This window comes from Myotis lucifugus, unplaced genomic scaffold, assembly GCF_000147115.1.
Source record: "Myotis lucifugus unplaced genomic scaffold, Myoluc2.0 scaffold_8, whole genome shotgun sequence".
Classification (NCBI taxonomy): Eukaryota; Metazoa; Chordata; class Mammalia; order Chiroptera; family Vespertilionidae; genus Myotis; species Myotis lucifugus.
Window position 1 is genome coordinate 13,278,006 of NW_005871056.1, and position 24,207 is coordinate 13,302,212.

Genomic DNA, 24,207 nt, shown 5'->3' on the forward strand with positions numbered 1-24,207 from the left:
CAACATTTAGAAATGCCAACAGCAAACCAAAGGTAGCCAACAGCAAACCAAAAATTAAAAAGGGGCCACGGATTAGTTCTCTGCATCCCCCATGTCTTCTTTTCCAACGTCCTTGAGAAGACCCTCAAAGCATAGGTGTGATCTGTCATTTCTAAATATGACCTATCAACACATAATGTCCCTCCAAATGTAATCAGAATACTAGGAGTGTGGAAACCCACGGCACTCCCCTTCCCTATCTCCTTCAGGGCCCCGGGGGTTAGAGTTCCCTCTCAACCTTTCAGGCCCCTCCTCCTTCCTCCAGTATCTCTTTCCCTGGGGGTTTTGTTCTCCAATCCACAACTAATCCCCTTAAAGACATATCTGATAAAGGGGATTAGTTGATATCTCCCTAGGGGTATTATATTGTAATAAGGATTTTAAGAATGACTATTGGTGAAAATCAGCAATTTGACTGGCAGAATTGAGTAGAGCTACTTCTAGTTATATCATACAAGGGAAAAGGGAAATTTAACATTTATTGTGTGCTTAACATGTCCCAGGCACTGTGCCAAAGACTCACATAATGTTTCATTTACTTAGGGCATGGATGAGGAAATTAAGGTTTAGGGAGGTAAATAATTGCCTGAAATCACACATCTAGTTAGTAGTGGAATGGGGTGTTTGAACTCAGGGCTGTCCATGTGATTCCAAAGCTTTCCAATGCACCACCCTGCCACTCTTCAGGTTTATTCATTTGTGAAGCTGGCAAGACCCTTGAAAGGTGCTTTCCCTAGGAGTGATGGCTCCTTTGCTACATGTATTGGCTCTCCTGCTATGCGTGACTCCAACCAGTCCTCGGTTTCATTCTTCCTCACTTGCAGATGATCTGTCTGAATGTCTTGGTGAATTGTGCCAGTCTGGAAGGCTGCCTGGGGTCACCCAGAGTTTAAACACACATTGTGAGAACCCAAAATGATAAAGTACTCCAAAAAGCGGCCCATTGACTGACTGAACCTTTTCCAAGGCTGCCGGTGTGGTGACAGGAATGACTCAGCAGTTTGGCTTTCAATCCCATGTCTGTCTCTGGGGTCAAAATTGCTCACTCACTAAAATGATCCCAGCCTACCAGGCCCGGGGTGAGGAGGACATTTTATTTCTGAAGCAGTCACAGATAAAGGTTTTTCTATATTCTACAAACAACAAAAGCCTGTGTGTGTGTGTGTGTGTGTGTGTGTGTGTGTGTGTAAGTTTTGCAGATGATTCTAATATGGTCCATCTTTTCCCTTCCCTCCACCCTCAGCTCTCTGGTTTTTAGAATTTGAGTGCCAGTAGAGAATTTATAAATACCCTTCACTTTTGTCTAAAACAAGTCTATGAGGTTATGAAAAGAGTGAACTACTGGGACCTTTCTAGATAACTCAAATTGAGTCATTATTCAAAGCCATACTGGCCACCTGAAAGTGTTTTCCCACTGGTTGTGGAAGCATGGTGGGAGGAGTAGAAGGGTAGAGGAGAAGATTGGCATAAACTATGCAGACATAGTGTAGATGCCCCAAACCATTTTTCAATTAATAAATGAATGCTATTACTCTCTGACACAATCATGGGCCTTTTAAGGGGGATTTGAATCATGTAGTAACACTCTTTGACTGTCCTGCTTAGTCATATGAGAAATCAGATGTCCTTGTTTATTGTTGATATCACGAGAAATCAGAAAAATAACTTTCACCAGTTAGGCACTAGCCTGACTCTTGTCCAAAAAAAACTGTATAAATAAGGTAGTTGGATATTTAACTGGTATAGGAGAGAAGAAAGTTGGCCTACTATTGTTCCTGGTATTTTTAATACCTAATACTATGAACAATATAGTAGGTCAACTTTTTTCTCCTATGTTGGGTTTTGTCTCCTCCCAGTTAACTAGTAAGGATGATAGAAACAGACAAAGAAGATCATATAGAATCAGAGGCCCCCTAAGCTGGGATTTCCTCAAGAAAAGTGTAGGCCCACTCAAGCATGTACACTCTGTTCCAGAGGAGTGCTATATGTACATTCTAACTAGCATAAATAGTTCTGTAGTAAAATGGGAAGATGACACATCAGCCGGAAATATCCTTAAGATTTGAAAGACAACCAGGGATGGGGAAGAGAACTCCACAGACTCTGCCTGTGGAACATTAGTGTTCTGTGAGCTGGAATGAGGTTCTGCCGCTACAACTGAACGAGTGTCATTTTGATTGTTTGTTTCCAATGGGCAGGAAGAAATTAAATGAGTGGATGGTATTTTAACAATTTTAAATTTCTCTCATAAATTTTTCTGCAACCACTTATCTCTATTAGAACCTGGTGTAAGATGGTATCTGATTAAGTACGAATGTATTTACTCAGTTTTTTAAAGCTTATCAATTTTTGTGGAGAGCTCTGCAAACAGTGCTTTTATTTCCAGGGGCCATGCTACCTGAACAAGTTAAAGAATACAGCACCAGTCTTCAGTGTTATCACTGGGCCCCATTCCTTCCCAGAGCAATTTTCAAACTCAGAGTGTAATTTTGTTAGAAAAGTTAAAATGGTGTTTCAAGAATGGCTTTGAATATTAGTAAGTAATATCTGGACTCTAACCTGGGAATTCTTGATTAAAATATTTGCAGGCATTATGGAAAAAGGTAGTTTTTGATAACTGCCAAAGAACTCCAAGACCAAGGTAATTAACTGAGATGCTTCCCCATCTCAATACACAAAAGGCAGTAGTAGTTAAAGGCATCAGTTTTAAGTTAAAGGAGACCCGGGTCTGAACCTTGGCCTCACCTATTAGTAGCTCTGTGACTTTGGGCAAGTTGCTTAATCTCTCTAAATTTCTATTTTCTCCATTTGTTAAATGGGGATAATAATAGACTTTGTAGAGCTGCAGGAAAGGTTGAACAACGATTATGAATGTATGTATGTAAAGTGCTTAGCATATAGTCTGGCACACAGCAAAATAATTGATAAATGATAGTTATTGTTAATATTTGCTTATTATTCACTAAACAAGCATTTATTAAGTATTTATTCTGTGTCAGGTGCTGTGCTTTGATTCTATTCTAATTCCAACAAATTTAAAAGTCTATATATCTAAATCTATATTTATACATATATATACTCTATAGTCATGATCAAGGGTGAGAAACAGAGATCCCAGGTTATTGACCTATGGGACAAGCAGTTATGCACTATTTAAGAGGATATTATTTTTTCTTTGATCTGCAAATGTGTAACTATGAGAACAATTCTCCCTTCTTATACCCTATTCTCCCTGCCCACTCAGCAGCAGAAATGCACAAGATCACTCCAAGAGCACAGCTGTCCAAAATTGCTTCACAGAGCAAGAACATGGCTGGGACTGCTGGAAAAAGAAGAAGCTGCTATATAGGTGGTTTGGATAGCCAAGCCCGTCTCAAGGGAGTAAAGGAGGAGGCTGGATGACTTGCCATCTGTGGCCATTGTATCAATATTTATAGCTTCTCTGTCATTAGGATGGCGATGGCAATCTGCCTAGAAAAATATATTGTAAAATCCAGTGAATTTCCTCCCCCATATCTTGGAAGTTTGGGAAGAACTGTAATAGATTCCAAACTGTTTTGAATTAGCAAAAAGAGCTTTTTCCTGTTGTAGAGTTCCAGCTGGAACCCTTCTATGCTTTTTCTTCACCAAACAGCAAACGCTCAAAGGGGCAAAGTGTCCAATGGAGTATCCTGGGGCTTGTCAGCTTTACTGAGCTTTCCACTTGGCTTTGGTTGCTGGGTAGGTTTTGGGAGTTTGCATGTGTGGCTGGCATGATGCTGTGGCGCCGGTTGCAAACATGCCCTTGCTGGAGGCAGTTTTATTACTCTTGACGCCACCTATCCAGTCAGAGAGACTAGAGGGAACAAGGGAAACCATTACTCATCCCAAATAGCAAGGAATAAGGTATGGATTATGGGTACATCTATACCTTAGAGAGCATCATGAAGGGAGTACAGGTTTCGACCCCCCACACAAATGTGAGGGAGTTGACCACAATCCACTAGCCAGGTAGCAGAGGGCAGGGCTTGGGGCAGACAGGGCTTGGGGCAGACAGGGCATTTGGAGGTGATAGTTAGAACACCTGGGTTTCACTAGTTGTTAGATCTTAGGCAAATTGCATAAGTTTATGACCCTCACTTTTCTGTCTATGAAATGAGAATGCATATGAAATACTCTTAAAATGTACACAGTGCTTTCCTTTGTTTCTAGAGTGCTGATGTTTTTAGTCTCATTCTTGCCTAAGGCTCAGAGGAGAAAGAGAGAAAGGAGAAAAACTTGAGAACTGGGTCACCTTCCTCACAATCTTGGTTTGAAAGCTGAGTAAATAGTAGAGATGCTAAGCACCAGGCCAATCTAAGTACCACATCTAATGGTATCAGCAGTTTCTAGGGTTGAAGTTGAGTGACAGTGATCTTACTATAGCAACTCTAGTTTCCTCAGCAAATACTTGTTGGGTCAAATCAGGTACTTTCATCCAAAAAATCCCCTTTAGGTCCTCTGGGGCCCCCCTTTAATTTCCCCAAGACCTTACCACCCCACTCTTACATCATGCCCATCTCCCCATTCTTCCTTCAGTCTAGGGCAGCGGTTCTCAACCTGTGGGTCACGACCCCTTTGGCGGTCGAACGACCCTTTATCAGATATTTACATTACGATTCATAACAGTAGCACCATTACAGTTATGAAGTAGCAATGAAAATAATTTTATGGTTGGGTCACAACATGAGAAACTGTATTTAAAGGGCCAGAAGGTTGAGAACCACTGGTCTAGGGTCATAGTGCCTTCACTAGAATGAAGCTCTTCTGTGATTCTAAACCTAGCTCAGAATGAGGTCAATGGATGCCTGTCAAAAGTACTTCTTTTCCTGAAATCACTAAAGCTATTTATAGAATCAGAATGAACTGCAGAGGAGAAAATAATCGCTCTTTAAGATCAGGTAGGATCAGAAATATGTTTACTGAATCAAAAGCTCTTGCTTACATGAATGTTTTCCTCTTCTGGAAAATCCGATAGAAAGAAAATTAAAACTAATTGAGAGCCCTGTCCAGTGTGCTAAGTGGTTAGAGCATTGGCAGGTTACATTCCTGGTTAATGAAGAGCACATACCTGGGTTGCAGGTTTGATCCCTGGCTTCGGCCTGCCTGAAATATCTATTACATTGAACCAAGCTATTCACAGAACTATATATATATATATATATATATATATATATATATATATATATAGAGGCTAATTATGAAACATTTAAGGGCCTAACAAATCACTGATTTTTAAAATAATCTAGCTTGTGAAATATGGGCAGTAATGGCATTTTTCTAGATGAAACCACACTGTTGTCTCATGTACCCATATAACAACATCACTCCGGTTCAAAAAAGCCCATAATTATCATGATTATTTCTTATCTAGATATTTCCTGGTTAGAAATTAAGTATCTTTGAGTGGTTTTTTCTAAATGCCTCCCTTAGCATCTGTGGTGGGAATATAAACTAGTACCAACTTTATGGAAAACAACCCGGCAACAATGTGACAAAGACTTAAAAATGTTCATAGCCATCTACCCAGCAATTCCATTTTGGCCATTTGGAATCAGAAAATAACCTGAAAATTGAACAGAAATTTACACACAAGAATGTTCACTACAGCAAAATTTGGAACATATTTAAAATTTTTTTCTGTATTCTTTTCTATAGGTTTTTATAATAAATTATAAGTAACCTAAACATATATAGATAATTTAGTATGCAATAGTCTTTTATAAAATGAAATATTTTATAGCTATTAAAAGTGGTAGCATATACATATGCTAGCACATGCATAGAAACTTTTTGGTAGGAGAAATAGGACTTTGTTAATCTAGCTTTATTCTGAGAAAAGAGACAATTACTTTTCACTTCCACCTTTCTGTACTCTTTGGATTATATAATGACCAAGTATTTCTTTTATTTTTAAAAGTTAATAAAAATATTAACAAAGAATATGTAATGACATGGGGAAATGATAAGCAGAGAAAGAAATACGAACATGGTTTATATAATGTGCTTAGGAAAAATCTTAGAAATATATCAAATGTTAATCATTTTATTTCTCTTTTTCATTAAAAGTAAAATGTGCCTTAAAGTATTAGCTATTTAAACAATATTAACTTGTTTTCTAATCTGTTTTTTTCAAAATTTAATCTTTTTCTCTTAGTGAACCTCAAGTAATCTGGAATATCATTTTTGTTTGCTGAACTAATCAGTTTCAGAAGGATCTAGGGTTAATTTGTTTAAGAAGTAGTCAAGATACTAAAACATGTTGGATAGCATATTTTTGTTACATTAAACATAACACCAAAAAATCATTTTTAAAGGAGTTACAACTTGACACTGGACTTAAGGCTCCAGAATTAACCTATGCCATATTGTTATCATATGTACCCTAGTCATACACAGGGCAGTATCAGTATAGATTCTGGAGCCAGACTGCCCGTGTTTATAATCCTGGCTCCATCTTTTACTAGCTGGGTAACTTTGGATGAAAGATTGAACCTTTTAGTGTTTTGGTTTCCTTGTTTGCAAAATGGAACTTACTTCATTGGGTTGTGAGAACGAAATGAATGTGAACGCAGTGCTCAGAACACAGTAAGTACTTAAGCGTTTGCTATTATTATTATTACTAATACACTACACACCTGATTTCAGAAGCATTCAACTCTCAAGTAATTGGACAACAAAGGACAATAGAATGGATCATGCTCTTTATAATATCCTGTACAGTTACACACAGCTTATCTATATCTATATCTATATCTATATCTATATCTATATCTATATCTATATCTATCTATATCTAAATCTATACCTATATCACCCTTCCACCATGTCACCCCAGTTTTCAGAGGATATTCTGTAAGGACACATAAAAAGCTCACCTGAACTCCATTTCAGTAATGAAAACTCGTCATTAAAAACAACTTTTATAGAGCGAGATGACAGTAAAACTTTCTTCTATTCAAGTTGGAAACATGTGAGAGGCCAATAAAAGTAGCATTTAGTATAAAACTTGGCTTTTGGAGTCGGTCAGTTAGATCATGTACTTGCAAGGCCAAAAATACAATGAATTGCTAAATAACTCAATTCATTTCTCTGCTCTGTGTTCTTTGGTTCAGATTGCATTCTTAACCACAGCCAAACCCCTCACAAAGGTATTTTAAGTGAAGCAATCAAAGGAATCTACATGAGAGAGTAGGTAGAGGTCAGTAGATAGTATATATGCTTGATTCCTGATATTGGAAAAGGAATTCAAAGAAATATCTTATTGATGGTGGGGCAGGAGCATAATTTGACCAAAAACACTTAATGGCACTTTCTCTATGCCAAGTGAGCATCATCTCAAGCACAGTTAAACATGTCATTACTTAAATGACATAAATATTAGATTGGCCTTCTGGAAAGGAGAGGGAAAAGACAAGAAAAAAAAGAAAATAAGGAGAAAGGAAAAGGAGAAGAGGGCATTTGTCTTCCATGCTTGAATTTGATTAGGAAAAAATTACATGAGGATTAAAAGAAAAGAGCCTGGGTTAGCCTCAGCCTTCAAACAGCAAATCTATGATATCCTTTCTTGGTATTTTACATGCGTGGTGACACTTTCACGGCATTATGCCATTGGCATTTTCTGTATGAAAAGTGCAGTGAGTACAGAGAGAAAAGGAACATTCACTAGCACTAGGAAAGTAAAAGTAAAAAAAAAAAAATTCAGCCATTCCACCACCATCCCACCCACTTTTATGGACGATCAAAGATGAATCTTACCTCCACTGAGAATAATGACGGCTATAAATATTGCCAAATCGCTGTCATCTAATTCCAGTGCATTGAACTTCACAGCAAACTCAAACTTGGGCTCCATAAAGTCACCAAAGGGCTTTCTCAAGCTCTTTAGAAACTCCCTTGTCATGAATCCTTGGCCCTCCGATATGAGAACCCCATCTTTATTCATCAAGGAAGCCAGCATTGTGTAAATGATCTCATGGACGCCGTATTTTAGGAGAGTTACTTGGTCATTCAAGTCAAGGTTTACAAAACCAGGAATACTTTTGGCATATTCTGTGATCTCTTGCACAGCTTCCACTGAGCGGAACTGACAGCCCTGAAATATGCGGATGGCCACCTCTTTGCTCTGCTCCTGCAAGGGGGTGATGTGTTTGAACTTAATTTTATCTTCTCCCATCATTAAGGAATTCATGTCATAGATAACAAATGGCTGCAAATAAAAAAGAGAAAAAGTGGTTTAGTTGGAGACTTCTAATTCACAGTGAACAGCATCCCAGTTTCTTTATACACATTTGCTTCAAAAACTGAAGTCTTTAAAGTCAACAACATTTAATAATGACAAAGTACTGTTATCTCCTGATTATTCCTCCTAATTGTCTTCTAGGACCAAAGCTATTTAATCAATTTTATTCTTCTGTTCCTTCAACTTATCCTACAAACCTTTACATGACTAGCTAATAGTTCTAATTTCTGTTGTTTGAGGAGTGTTTGTTATTGATTTTAAAAATGATAAAATCCATTGTTTATCTTGGCTTTCAATGAAATATGTATTTTATCCTTTTTTTCAATAAAAAATCCTTTCAGCAGCCTAGCCGGTGTGGCTCAGTGGTTGAGTGTTGACCTACAAGCCAGGAGGTCAGTTCGATTTCCGGTCAGGGCATATGTCTGGGTTGCAGGCTCGATCCCAGTGGGTGGCAGATGGGGTTAGGGGTAGGGAGCAGGAGGCAGCCAAACAACGATTCTCTCTCATCATTGATGTTTCTTTCTCTCCCTCTCCCTTCCTTTCTAAAAAATCATTTCAGCAACCTTGAACATAAAGTAATATTGCAGTTTCAGATGAAATCTACTGAGATCTCAGGATGCGAGATCTCAGTATACATGTAAAATATCCTTAAACCCCCCCCCCAAAAAAAAAATCAATCTGAAGCAGATTAGAAATATGGAGCCAAGAAAATGTCTATTTCTTTTCTTAATGCTCTGGAAGCAATCTGTTTCAGTAAGAGCAGATGTATAAGGCCTGTGGTTAGGTGTTGCAAAAAGTGGCAAAATAAAAAGAGTTCTGAATGAAACAGGTTTGCAATAGGCTGCTTTAAAAAGCAGGGTGGGTTAGTCATGAAATGATCTCTTTCATTTTCTTTTATAGAACTAACCAAAGGTTTGTGGTCATTATGAAAACTCTCAAGGCTACTCTGGTTGAGAAGGGGCAGCACTTTATATACATATACTGAACTATATAAGGGCTTAAACCCCCAAGCCTCTTCAAATTAGTGTATACAAGGAAGCACTGGAATAAGAGTTGAGGATACTTGGGTTCTAACTTTTGTTCTGTGCTTAACTATGTGACTTTAGGAAAGTAATTTATCTTTCTTAGGCCTCAAATTTCTCAGTTGAGGGGAGTGCATTAAATTGGAGGTTGCCATCTCTTCTCTTGAGGATATTCTAGTTGCATTTCTCAGAAGCAGTGTGTGTGTGTGTGTGTGTGTGTGTGTGCACGTGGTGAGTGGATATGTGTGAATTGTACATGCACACGTGCCTGTACACTGACATGCTAAAAATAAAGTTTCTTTTTAGCAGAGATGCTGAGAATTCTCTCCTGACTGGCAAGAGGAAGTGGTGCAATGAGTGACAGCTGTAGCCAGCTTCAAGACCCGCTGGTTTGAAGATTCTAACTATTAATCTCCACCAGTCTATGATTTTCACCAAACTATTAAGTCTGTTCTACACTGAAGAAAATAACACTAACACTAAGGGCTCTTAGATGCTGAGTAAATTTCCAAACTTGCATTTTATTTTAGCACCATTCACTGGAGTTATTCCAGAAATTCTTTTTTATTTTTTTAAACAAAAAAATGCACTTGTATTGTTTAGCAACTGAAAAGGAGGACAGCTCTGAGGACCCAAGAGTAAGTTTGCCTGATGGCTCTAACTAATTCTTCAAGTAAATCAGGAGCCAACAGTGCTTACTATGTTTTGGGGTATTTTGTGCTCCCACCCCCCACTTCAGGATTGATATTATTAATGGGAGAGAAAAAAAGGGTGGAGAGGATAGTAAGTCACATCAGTTAAAATGTGCAGAGTTTCCCCAGAATGTCAGATTCTAATCATGAGAAAAACTTGCTTTTATAGAACCTAGAGAAAATGTGGTTTCTGTCCTCCAGGAGTTTTGCAGCTTATTAAAGTTTATGTTGATGAAATACTAGCTTTCTTTTGCCCTGAGAATCTCATGGTATGGATACCTGAAAAGTCTACCCGCACATGCATGAGTACAAATTACATGACTATAAAATCATCACCTCTTCACATATGGAAGGACTGTACCCAGAACTACCCATTTCCACTTTTGGATGAGCTTCTGCTCAACAGTTTGGTTTCTTGGCACAGGATATATGCCTAAAATTCTTCTACCTCCATGTAAGCAATTTATCTGGAACTATGCCCTGATAAATCACCCTGTGACTCTTCCCCTTCACTTCCCCTGTCCCCTCATATAAAGCCCCAGGTTCCTGTTTTTGAAACTCTGTGATAGTTGAGCATAGGGCACAAAATCCTGCTAATTTTCTCTCCCAATTTAACAACAATGTGACTTTAACCCCTTGGCAATCGATGTTGGTCAGGATTTCCTGGCAGTAAACACTCAAGGACAGAGAAAGGAATCAGCAGGCCCCACCATTATGCCAAACCATTCCTTTTTTTTTTTTTTTAAATCCCTTCAGCATTTTGAAAAAAGTGATGAACTGGCAGAAAATTCTAGGTATTGACATGCAAATGAATACCAGGTGGATTTTTTTGTTTTTCCCCAGTCATATCTGATTATGCTGTTTTCATTGTATTTTTAAAGTCTGCATCTTAGATTCTTTCAGCCTTCATAATAGATCTGTCAAACTGTAAGTGATCATTAGACACGATCTGCCTTTCTTTGCCACCAAATCAATTCTTAGGTTGCAAACAATTAACCTGCACATTTCACAATGGGACCTCCTTATCCTTCAAGCTAACCTCTTAAAACTGCAGGTGAAATTAGGTCTGTGGAATTTCTCTTGAATCATTAATTTAATATTACACCTCTGGTAAAATATTACATGTTTTTGTATATTTTGTAAAGGGAAGCCTTATATGTTCTATTAGCTTGTACAGCATCATCTGAGGAACCTGCCATTATAAGAGGAACCATATCATCTTTGAATTTGGTCTTAATGATTTTATACTTCTAGTTTAGGGCTAACAATGTACTTATCAGCCATTCTATCAAGTGGCTACATAAGCATCTCTCCTTAACAGGAAAGAACACTTAATTACATCTAGGATATTATCAGGGATAGATCAGGTTTTGTGAGGCCTAAAATGTACACAGTTGTTGGGTACAGTTACAACAATTCCTGGTTCAATAATACAAATTATAAGAATAAAATTGGTCTTCCCAGTGCATTCAAAGGGGCTCTGTGCAAGCTTCATTAGCTTCCTGGTGAATCTACCTCTGGCCACTATGACACTTGTACTCCTTCTATACTGGACAGACCAGAAAAAGGTGAGAATGAAATGAAGAAAATTGTACTTGAACACATGCTTTTCCAGAGAAAAATGGTTTCTGCAAGGAGAAATTACAGAAAAGTTTTCTTTGAAATGAGACATCAAATCTACTTTATTTTTGTAAATTTGATTTTCAAAAATGGCTGCACATATCAAAGCCAGGATGGGATTAAGGGTACTCTTTTATATAGATCATTAAATTTAGTTATAGATCTATTGCATGCCTACTATGTGAAACACATAGGTCCTGGAGAAAGTTGGCTAATAACTGAGGGATAGGACAATAGTGTTCCTTAGTTGTCCAATAACATTTGCCTTTTAATATATGAATTATGAAAGGGATTATACATTTATGGCAGTAATGGTCTAAATTTCCAGCTCCTTGAATGGTCTAAATTTCCAGCTCCTTGAATAATAAAATAGCAAGCTAAAGGAGGTAAACAAAAACGTCAACTAATAAAGCAGAGAGTATTCCAGTGATTTCTTCCTTTTGGGAGATTGAAATTAGTGTAGTAGACAACCCTACCCTCTCACAAACAATCACTTTGGTAACCACGTAAGAGTTAAAAATGGCCTGGAAAAATGTGTGCCTCCTCTGGTGGGGTTCTCCTGATATTCTTAGTTTTTGTTTTTTTAAAAAATATGTTTTATTGATTTTTTTACAGAGAGGAAGGGAGAGGGATAGAGAGTTAGAAACATTGATGAGAGAGAAGCCTCGATCAGCTGCCTCCTGCACACCCCCTACTGGGAATGTGCCCACAACCAAGGTACATGCCCTTGACCGGAATCGAACCTGGGACCTTTCAGTCCGCAGGCCGACGCTCTATCCACTGAGCCAAACCGGTTAGGGCGATATTCTTAGTTTTTTTTGACAAATTAGAGCAAAGGCTCAAGAAAGAAAATTGAATTCTTAGGGTCCATCTTCTTCATTTTATTTCCTTCTTTCTCTTTATACTTCTGACTGACTTTCATTCCTTTAGACACATTTGGTTCTTCTTGATTAGCTACAGTGGGTGAATGTTAACCCAAAATGCTTTGGTTGGGTTTTCTCAACTTCTTCCTGGTTTCTGCCCATGCTGTTCCTATTTTCCTCTTGTCGAGAACCATGGGATTTACAGAACTAAAGAGGTATTCAGAAATAACCTACATCATCATGCTCTGATTAGCTATGAATAAACTAAAGCCAAGAAGTGTTCCACAAATAGCTATTTACAGCAAACCTGAATGAGAACTAGATCTCCTAATTCATGTTTAGTTCTTTCCTCTTTCTATAGCTTTCTACATAACTTCCTACTTTTTTCTTTTTGAAATAAAATGACTATCCTGAGAAGAACTGTGACTTATTTTTTTATATTTTAAATGTTTTTATTGATTTTTTGGACAGAGTGGAAAGGAGAGGGAGAGAGAGAAACATCGGTTGGCTGCTTCCTGGGGATCAAACCTGCAACTTGGGCATGTGCCCTGACCAGGAATCGAACTGGGGACCTTTTGATACACAGGAGATGCTCAACCAACTGAGCCACACTGGCCAGGGCAGAACTGTGACTTTGAAACTGAAGCTCTTATATGCTAGGATCTTGGAGGTAGTGCCTTTGAACTGTTATATCCTAGAGGTGCTAGTTAAGTGCTGTATGTGATTGAAGTGAAGTTTGAAAGTTTTAAAATGTAATTCCATTTTCCTGCATGCTTTAGAGATTTAAGACAAATGAAAATATAATAGGAAGAATTATCTACACTCTAATGAACTAGCAGATAATCACAGCTCTTTAAAAACCATCGATTGCCAGCTAAAATGTTCCTCAGCTGGCAAACAGGGGTATTGGCCAACTGAATCTAATCATGCAAAAGGAAAAATATCATCCAAGTACTTTTCTTCTTAATTACATAGAATATTATCTTTTTTATTTATTGTCTGAAAGAATACTATTGGTTTGGCTGTGTCGTATTTTTAGCTGTTTCTGACAGTCCTGGCAATAAAGGAATGTATTTTATTAATATTAATATATGAATTAATGATCCCAGGAGCACAGTTCTTTAGTAGCCATTGAAAGGAAACAGCATGACTATTCTGCTCTTTATTTATACTGGGCTTCCATGGTCTCTTTTCTCTGAGGATTTGTCTGTTATCTTCCTCCTCAGGAGACCAAGTTCTGGCTCACTCAAGCTTTTCCACAGATAAAGGGGAAAGAGACCACACTTTGTTCAGCTGTAAGTGTAGGATTTAAAAGTATAGATATCTGTCCAATAGTTTGAGTTATTAGATGTGATGGACATTGTAAACTTTAGAATGAGAAAATATAAAGGGTACAGACTATTTTCACAAAAGTTTACATTTCTATATTGGTTTTATTCATTAGTAGTTTCATATTACATATACTATTTAGATAAACCCTTTTCACAATGGCACTGTTTTGCTCTTGTAATTACAAAAACAATGACTTCACATGTAGCTATCATAAGCAATGTGATGACTTGGGACGCAAAGTCCAATACAGTACAAATAACAAGTTTTATCCTTCCTTGCAGAGAGAGTGCAGCCAGGGCCTCACCATCCTCAGATATGGAGTGAAAAGTTGGCAGGCACACCAAAGGTTTTTATATTTATTGTTTTATGACAAACCATGGCATTGAAAATAGTTCTTGAAAACCATTCTCTGTTTATTTTCATCAACAAACGAGATCATGTGACAATGATGCACCCATTGTGATCATCACATCAGGGTAATGGTCAAACACTGGGAACTTCCAAAGTCCATTCAGTTCTCAAAGTGCCTTCAGGAAACAAAGCACCCCAGTTCTAGCATATTATAGTTACAGGGTTCAGTAGGCTCTCTTAAAGAAGGGCCTTGGCTGGAACAAGCCACTGAAGAGAAAACAGCCTGTGGGAGAGTCAGTGCCATTCCTATTTGAGGGAGGCTCAAAGGCTCATTGCTCCTAAAATTCTCCTGTGATCCATGTTTAGTGATTCCATATTCCATCTCTTCCTAGTACTGAGCCTAAAATTCCCAGGCATTATTTTTTTAAGCATGAAATGAAAGGTACAAAATATCCCAAAGATATGGTGTCAAAGTTAAAAAGATAAGAGGGGAGCAAGAACATTGAATTTATCTGTCCATTTATCTGTTTTGAAAGGTGCAAATAGCAGCAGAGAATAAGATATAGCAGAAGGAAGTTAAGTTGGCAAGGGAGAAGCCTGCAGGCAAATGCTGGTGCTGGGCCTGAGAGGAAAGATTAGCAGGCCTTCCATAAATGACAGCGTAAGCAAAGGTTAAATTGAGCAGTAAGATAAATTTAAAGAATGGCCTCTTCAATAAAGCCATTTCCTTTTCCAAAGGTTCTTGGTAACTAGTTATCCAGTATACTGAGCAGCCCATCCCAGACTTGGCCTAACCAACACTAGTGACATCAGTTCAAGCAGGGTGTATAATGAGACCCAAACTGCACCCGCCATAGACACTTTTTCACAACCTCCACTCTCTCAAGAGTCCATACTTCTGCAAAACGTTTCCAATCAATTCAAATCTTAACTTTCGTAAGTCTTGGCCAAGAGATAACATAACACCCCTGAGAAAGATGCTATCAAATGAATAACATGACCATGTAAGATAAAAAACAAATCTCTAGTCACATTGGAAATCACATTTTGGATTTTTTTCCCTCTCCCATATTCCTCTCTGAACTATTTCTTTCCACCAGTGTTTAATTTGATTTTGCAAGATAAGGAGAAAAGAGAGAGCCAAACAATTCTATTTCAGTTTTGTGTAATCAGGGAATGGATTATTTTAATTTGGCCCAGTTTCTCCAGACCCTAAGAGGCAATTCTGCCTCTATCCAGATCATTTAATGATGTCCAGTTTGGTGAGCAAATATTAGGCTAGTTAGAGGCCCTCTGTTGAAAGTCCAGAATTTCAAAGGACATAGGCAATAGTTTTTAATTAAGCAAATACATCCTGAGTAAATGTTATGGGCAAAGCACAGTCACAGTTACTATAGGGGGAAAAATGACAAACATTTGACCTCTGAACTTGAAAAGCCTATAATCAAGCATTTTGAAGCTCTTTCCCTTAAAATAGCTTAATACCTACTTATCTCATAAAAAGCTGGCAGTTATCTTATTTTTTAACTCAAAGATTTGGAGCCAAAGAGTCAATTGGTACGAGGTTTTAAAGTGAGTTACAGTGGACTGGGCTCTGTGCCCCTCAGTAACACAGAGGAGAATATGTTGGCCACTGTTAGAGTAACTAAATTCTTGACTACTGGGGGAAACTTTCTTCAACTGCCTTCCTCCTAGCTTCCGGGTACGTCCAGGCTTTCTAGCATGGATTGCAAGTCTGGACAGAGAGATAAAGAAAAGGTGAGAAAGCAGTTCCTGGAAACTAAATGGCTTGAGGCAAAATGGTGGAGTAAACTGTTTCAGGGCTCTTTCCCTGTTGTCACTCCTTTCCCAGTTCTGGGGCTCCCAGCCTCCATGTCCCTATCCTATGCTCTCATCAAACTGTTGTAATCTGCCTTAAATTGTTAACCCTCTTTAGCCACATCAATCTAACTTTCCTTTTATTTCTCTCCCTTTAAATGAACAATTTATTTTCCATAGACAAATCAGCTTTGTAGAGGTCTTCATTTGCTTTTGACTTGTTAGGCCCCAATTTTTTCATTTAATGAATACATAAACTTAGCTTTATTATGACTTACAGTCTGTAAAGTCTGCAGAAGACAGTCCTAATCACTATAATTCAGAAGAACAATACAGCACAAGGAAAATTTCCTGACTGTGAATATACTAGGATAACAGAACAGAGTGGAAAATTCTTGCTGTTCTAAAAATTGATAAAAACAAGTCATAGCTCAGAATGTTTTCCCAAGGTAAAACTTTCCTAGTGTCAGCCGCTCATTGCTAGCCAATAGGAAAGACCAGCTTCCATGAGGGATGTCATGCTCAGAATGTACTGAAGTAATAGTCAGAAGGCCTGCATTATAGTCCTGGTTCTTCCACATGCTGTGTAATCTCAGGGCAAAATGTTTAACCATCAATTTCCCCATTTTTAAAAGAGGGTAATAATAGGAGCCATAAAATAGTCATGTGTCTTGAACATATGAATGTGTAAGTTTTTTTTGAGCCCTGATGGGTATAGCTCAGTTGGTTGGGCATCTTCCCATGCACAGGAAGGTTGCTGGTTCAATTTCCGATCCAGGTACATGCTCATGTTGCAGGCTTGATCCCCTGCAGGAGGCAGTGGATTGATGTATCATTCTCACATCGATGTTTCTCTCTCTCTCTCTCTCTCTCTCTCTCAATCAATAAAGAATCTTAAAAAAAAGACTTTTTGAAACTGTAAAGGACTAGAAACAGGTATAATACTGCTAAGGTATCAATGACCGTTCTTGCAGTCAGAAAGCTCATTGTCCTTCTCAGATTTGGCTCTTTATATAGCAATATCCCATAGGAGTTTTCTTTTTCTGTTAGCTAATTCTCTCTTATGGTTTAGCTAAAAGGAAAAGAAAAACACCTTGAGATCATTATAAAAATACATTAAAGGGTAATCAAATTTTCCCAAAAATATAACTGTGTAGGGAAAAAGTTACCCATATATGTCAAATAATTGCATACCTCTCTTGGAGATGTTTATTTGAAAATAAACAATAGCATAAAAGGGCTATCAAGGGCTGGGATGGTATCTTCTAAATGTGTTCTGTGGCTTACTACTTTAAGAACATGCTGCAGACATTACAATCAAAGTTAGACCTGCCTGTGTAAACTGAGGTACAGATCTGTATGCTGATGGCAGAATTGGGACTAGAATTCAGGTACAGTGATATATATATTTTGTTAGTCCTCACCCAAGGGTATTTTACTATTGGTTTTTAGAGAAAGTGGAAGGGAGGGGAGAGACAGACAGAAACATTGTTGTGAGAGAGACACATCGATTGGTTGCCTCCTGCATGTGCCCTGACCAGAGCCGGGGGATCAAGCCTGCAACCGAGGTATGTGCCCTTGACAGGAATTGAACTCGGGACCCATCAGTCCACAGGCCAACTCTCTATCTGCTGACCCAAAGTGGCTAGGGCCAGTTATAGTTATATTTTGTTTTAATATGATTCCATGTTGTGCTTTCTCAGCTTCCTATCAGGGAAGAGTTCTGCTTTTTGGAAAAATTGACTCAATAACAATTCTAATCCATTCTGGGTTTTCTAAACAGTGGTAATCAATGAGCTTGCAGATGTTTGAGAATTCACTAGATTCTCCACTGGCGTAGCCCAGGCAGCTCAGAGCCTCACAGGAGATACAATTCATACACATAATAAAAGCAAAAAGCTTCTAGTTATCCAGGAATTATTAATAGAGTGCTACAAGGAAAGAAAGGTAATATAATATCTGGCATGTCTTTTTCTGCCCAATGTGGAACTTCATAAGAGGTAACTCTAATGGGCCTCCTAAAAGGTAAAATAATGAGACTGAATACTTTTTCAAAAGCTAGGTCCGGAAAGCAGGCCTGTGTGAATGTAGTTGGATCCTGAAAGAGGGTGGTGGGGTGAATTGGGGCTTGAGTTCATACATTAAAGTTAAGCTGACTCGCATATTTTTATACTTTCTCAAAGAATTTAGTAGGAGAATTTGAAGGACTTTTTCCCTTTTCAAAATAATGTTTACTTACCCTATCTGAAGACATTTCCTTTCCTGTGCTTAATACTCAGCCTACAATATGTAACAGCCAACAGATGAACAGTACTGCATGTATGTGTGTAACATGGTTAATCATTTCCTCAAAGGAAACAACAACAACAACAACAATAAACCCAGCCACCCCAAATCAAGAGGGTAGAAGAGAACTAACTGATTTATCTGTTGTCTTTCCTGTCAAGATGGCCCTCGCCTTTGCTTTGGTCAGCGGGAAGGACTTTATGTATGAGTCATACAAATGTTTTGCCAGGGCCCGGAGGTCAGCAGACTCTGGGTTCAGCTGGTCGATATCACTGGAGATCTCCGCCAACAGCTTCTCCTTCTCGGCCTGTGGCATCCGCCCAAACCTGATGGCTATAGAGGAAGAGAAATGACAGAACGAATCATTGAAATACTGCTGCTCTTCATGCACACTGTTCTCCCACAGCCGTAGTGCCCACAGAGTAAAAGCCCCTCCTCCCCTCCAGCAATCTCAAGTCTTGGTTTCTATCTACAACTTTACTCATGATTTTATTTCACAGCAATAGCACAGGCTATCAGTAAAAATTAAATTGTTCATTTAAAAAGTAATGCATGACCTTGCCAGGAAGGTGACAGAATCTAAGGGTTCAGCAAAGAAAGGAAAGTATATTTGCTGACAAATAATTGAGAGCCAGCTCTTACTCATCCTTTCAAGACTCAGTTCAAATGTCACTTTCTTTGTGAGGCTTCCTCTGATTTCTTCAAGCAGAGTTTATTATTCCTTCCCCTGTACGCCAACAGCTCTTAGTACATACTTCAATGATAGCAATTCCACACTGTACTTTAATTATTTATTTTACATATTGTTCCCACTCTGGAACAAGATCCTGAAGGCCAGGGGCAATGTCTTTTTCATCTTTATATCCCCAGCACTTTACATAAGTAAGGTGCTAAAAGGTCAATATGTTTCACAAATGAAAGGAAGGAATTGTGCAGAATTCAAAGTTGTACAGACACAGGTTTTGTTCACATGGAGTCTGTACTATCTGTTTTGTCCTTGTTACAAATAAAAATGGATGGTGCTTTCTTCCTTGTTATTAGGCAAGAGAGTACTTTTATATTCAGTGGAGAGAAGCCATAATTATCCCCCTGACTCTCCAGAATTACCATTTAATGATGCTTGTCAAAAAGACAATTTCCTTAATAGTTGGCTTCTTGTGGGGTGAGAAGAGTGAAAAAAGAAAAAAACTGAAGAAAGAAAGGCAAAGAGGAACAGTTAAAAGAGGTTGATAAGTCTTAGGTTGGGGGAAAAATCTCTCTTTCAACTCAAATATATTTTTCTTCCTCCTCACCAATACTATCTGCAAAATATCATTACCAGTTATCACACCTCATTCTAGGTGCTTACACATGCTGTTTTATTTAAAGCTTTAAAATTCTTTTTAAAAATTGAGATTATAATTGACATATAACAATATAGTAGTTTTAGTTGTACAGCATAAAGATTCAGTGTTTATATATATTGTGAAATGATCACCACAATAAGTCTAGTTAATATCCAGCACCATGCATAGTTCCACACATTTTTTTTCTTGTGATGAGAACCCTTTAAAATCTGTCTTAGCAGCTTTCTAGTATACAATACAGAATTATTAACTACAGTCACCATGCTGTATATTCCATCCCCAGATCTTATTTATTCTACAACTGGAAGTTTGTACCTTTTGGCCCCCTTCACCCATTTTGCTGCCTTGCCACCCCCAGCCTCTGGTAACTACCTATCTCTTCTTTGTAGCTATGAGTTAGGATGTTTGTTTTTGTGTTGTGTGTTGTGTGTGTGTGTGTGTGTGTGTGTGTGTGTTCCACATATAAGTGAGATCATATGATATTTGTCGTCCTCTGTCTGACTTATTTCTCTTAGCATAATGCCCTCAAGGTCCATCCATATTGTCACAAATAGCAAGACTTCCTTCTTTTATATAGCTGAATAATGTTCCATTTTGTACACATATCATATTTTCTTTATCTTTTCATCCATATATGGACACTTATGTTGTTTCCATAGTCTTGGCTATTATAAATAATGCTGCAACAAACATGGGAGTGCAAATACTTTTTGAATTAGTTTTTTTTCCTAGATAAATACCTAGAAGTGGAATTGCTGGATCATATGAAAAATATTTTGACTAATGCTAGTTTGGGGCCACACTTGGGACTCTGCATTTTCTCATAATAAGGACTGCACTCCCTGCATTTTCCCATCATAAGGACATTTGGATATCATAACAATATCCCTCAGAATATAACCGCATCATTTACTGTATTCTCTTGCATAGCATTGATCACTTAATATAATGTCTGGCACTTGTTAAGTCCCTATCTATCTATCTATCTATCTATCTATCTATCTATCTATCTATCATCTATCTATAAGCCTAATATGCTAAGTGTCCCTCAGACCATTTGACCGTTTGACCAGTTGCTAGGAAGCTCACTGACCATGAGGGGGTAGATGCCCTTACCGGTAGGTTAGCTTGCTGCTGGGATCTGGCCGATCGGGACTGGGCGAGATGGGCCAGACATGCCCTGGAGCCCTCCTGTGGTCCCTCCCTGGCCCAGATCATGCACAAGTGGGGTCCCTCGGCCTGGTCTACGACCTCTCGCAATCTGGGACCCCTCGGGGGATGTTGGAGAGCTGGTTTCGGCCCAATCCCTGCAGGCCAGGCCGAGGGACCCCACAGGTGCACAAATCCATGCACTGGGCCTCTAGTATAATATGAGATGGAATAAAACCCCCACAAAAATATGAGATAGAAGATTCCTTCAAAATCCTTCTCTGTGGAACCAGTCCAATAATTTGCTTCCTTGTATGATTTATTCCTTGTTCATCAGTAGATCTTGGTTAATAGTGGGAGGCAGAGCATATTAGAATCACTTGTTAACTTCTAAAATTATGCATCTTCCATAGGAAATTTTAATATGCTATCCCTACACTCAATGAGAAGTGTATCAAAAACTTGGGATTTGGGCCCTAGCCAGTTTGGCTCAATGGATAGAGCGTTGGCCTGTGGACTGAAGGGTCCTGGGTTCGATTCTGGTCAAAGGCACGTAACTCAGTTGCAGGCTCCTCCCAGGCCTGCGCCCTGGTCAGGGGTGTGCAGGAAGCAACCAAATTGATGTGTTTCTCTCACATCTATATTTCTCTCTGTCTTTCCATCTCTCTTCCACTCTCTCTAAAAATCAATGGAAAAATAACCTTGAGTGAGGATTAAAACAAAAACAAAAATAAAAAAAACCTTGGGATTTGGAACAGTTTAGAAAAAGCTTCCTAAATGATGGGCTCCTGTTGTTTGCATATGTATCAAACTACTACTATACTACTATATTGGTTTATGTATATTCTACTAGATCATAAATGATATAAGCACTAGGTTTTCTTTTTTTTTTCTTAAATATATTTTACTGATTTTCCACAGAAAGGAAGGGAGAGGGAGAGAGAGTTAGAAACATCGATGGGAGAAAACATAGATCAGCTGCCTCCTGCACACCTCCCACTGGGAAGGTGCCTGCAACCAAGGTACATGCCCTTGACCGGAATCGAACCTGGGACCTTTCAGTCCGCAGACCGACACTCTATCCACTGAGCCAAACTGGTTAGGGCAGCACTAGGTTTTCTTATCTTTGCTTCTGGGTGCAACGAACTACACATAGTAGGCATATAATAAAAGCTTGATGACTTGAACTTCAATAAAAGCTTGATTAGTTAAACTCCAAAATATCAAGTTTGGAAACATAAAATGAGACAGTATGTGCACTGTTGGGAAGTTTAGGAAAGTGATCATGAAAGAAAGCACCCAGTAAGAATTATGGCATATTAAAAGTAGAAGAAATTTTAGTGTAAAACTTGGAGAAATATCAGTTATGTAAGGAAATAGAGGTTATATAGCATATCCAACAATCTTTTACTCTTTAACTTTAGTTATTTAACAGAGCACACAATACTGTCTCTTCACTCAATGAATAAGTATTGAATGTCTAAGCTCTGGTTACATTTTCACAGGTAATAAACTCTCTCTACATGTATATATAAATAAAAGTTTACATGCCTAGGAAAACACTATTTCCCCAATAGGTAATCCAAAAAGTTAATTTAAAATAAACAAACAGCCAAAGATAGTCACTTATTACATTTGCTAGTCCTGCTTTTCCATAACCTAACAAAATAGACAAAAATAACTTTTAAAAATCATTTTAGAATTAGGAGATATTAAAGAGAAAGTCTTTGCTACAATCTAAATTAAATGTGAATTTTTGCACCCCGATGTTCATTGCAATGTTATTTACAATAACCAGGATTTGGAAGCAGCCCAGTACCCATTAGTAGATGAGTAGATAAAAAAAAAGCTGTGGTACATTTACACAATAGATTACTACTTGACTGCAAAATAAGAAGTCTTACCTTTGCAATAGCATAAAGGACCTGGAGAGTGTTATGCTCTCACACAGATGTCTCTCTCTTTCCCTCCCTCCCTCTCTAAGAATCAATAAAAATAATTTTTAAAAAAAGTTAAGGAAAATGCTCCATGAGTCACAGAGTGAGAATTTTTGGCCTCTCTGGAAGGCAATGGAATTAGCACGGCTTGAGGTAGTCAGGATGTCTACTTCCTAGTTTCAGGAAGTGAAAATCTAAGTGACTTAACTCCTTTGGTCTTCAATTGCCTTATCTATAGAATGAGGGACTTGGAAAAGAAGATCTCTAAAAATTCTTCCTTTTGCTCTAAATTTAGCTATAAAATTCTACAAACATCAATGACATAGGACTGGGAAACATGCTATGGTCTCTTCTTTTTAAAGCATTATTTGTTTAGTCTTTGAGGCCCTGAAAGAAAAGGGTACATTCTGTCTGTTCTACAGACCTAGCATATGTCACATAGCGCAACTTCCCGGATACTGGCATTCAGTGTCATTTTTGGGATAATTAATCACCTACAGAGAATTCATTATCTTACTTTTTAAAAAAATTTTTAATATCAGAACTACTATACACACCTCAGGAAGAATAGGTTTGGTAGAGACTCATTAATTTCTGGTGAAAGTAAATTAGCATACCTTTATGTAATACACTTTTACTGAACTGAATGGAGCTCACTACTAGCATATGACAGATTCAGCATTGTGTATTTAGCACTGATTAACTGAACACACAAACTCCAAGCACATGGAATATTTAGATATCCTGCTCTTTGAATCTTAGATACAATGGATATTTCTTAATGACAATTAATGACATTTTAAAAACACCTACCTAACTGTAGGAGCATCAATGACAAATGCCACTTAATTACAAAGATAAATTAAAACAGATTTTCAAAATAAATTAAAAAAGATTGAAGAATGAAATAAGTTAAGTTTTATTAAAAACATTTTTGTCTCTCAATATCTAAGGGGTGAATTTGCAATGATATCAGGTTTTTGACAATTATTAGTAAGGTTATGTCTCATGATCAGTTTCTCCACTTTTAACACGTTTATTTTGCAAAAGCCTTATCATGTAAGTAAGACTTACACAACATTATTGCTTTTCATATAGCTATTGCCAAGTAAGTTATGTTTTCCCACCTCTTTTTCTTGAGGAAAACAAAAACAAAAACAAACACCTTGTGCATTTTCAGGTTTTGCAGAATTTGGCAATCTAATAACTATAATTTTCTAGCTACTCTAAAGTAAAACAAGAGGCAGCCTAAGTTGTTTTTATGTGGGGGTAACATTTTTCAAACTATTTGTAGAGAACATTTAAACATTTGCTTAGGTTTCTTTCCAAAGTAGAGATGAACAAAACACTACTGCCTTACCTTCTGATTCCCTAACTCTTACTTGACATCATTAAATTCATTCATTGAATACTTGTTTGATGCAAGACACTGTGCTAGGCAAACTGGATTGGGGGGGCGTGGGAAGATGATTCTAAATATACACAGATTATT

At 37.9% G+C, this 24,207-nt stretch overlaps 1 protein-coding gene across 6 annotated transcripts in view; it reads right to left on the reverse strand.

The window, feature by feature from the left end:
• PPARG (peroxisome proliferator activated receptor gamma) overlaps window positions 1-24,207 on the reverse strand; it is a 106,096-nt gene that overhangs the window by 8,586 nt on the left and 73,303 nt on the right. For 5 of the 6 annotated variants that reach the window (XM_014451314.2, XM_023749650.1, XM_006083827.2 and 2 more), the window contains 2 exons: window positions 18,417-18,616; window positions 7,816-8,266 (listed from right to left, as the gene is read on the reverse strand). In XM_014451314.2, coding sequence (XP_014306800.1) covers window positions 7,816-8,266; window positions 18,417-18,616 — 651 coding nt within the window. The remainder of the gene's footprint in view (window positions 1-7,815; window positions 8,267-18,416; window positions 18,617-24,207) is intronic. The other variant, XM_023749652.1, reaches the window with a different exon arrangement.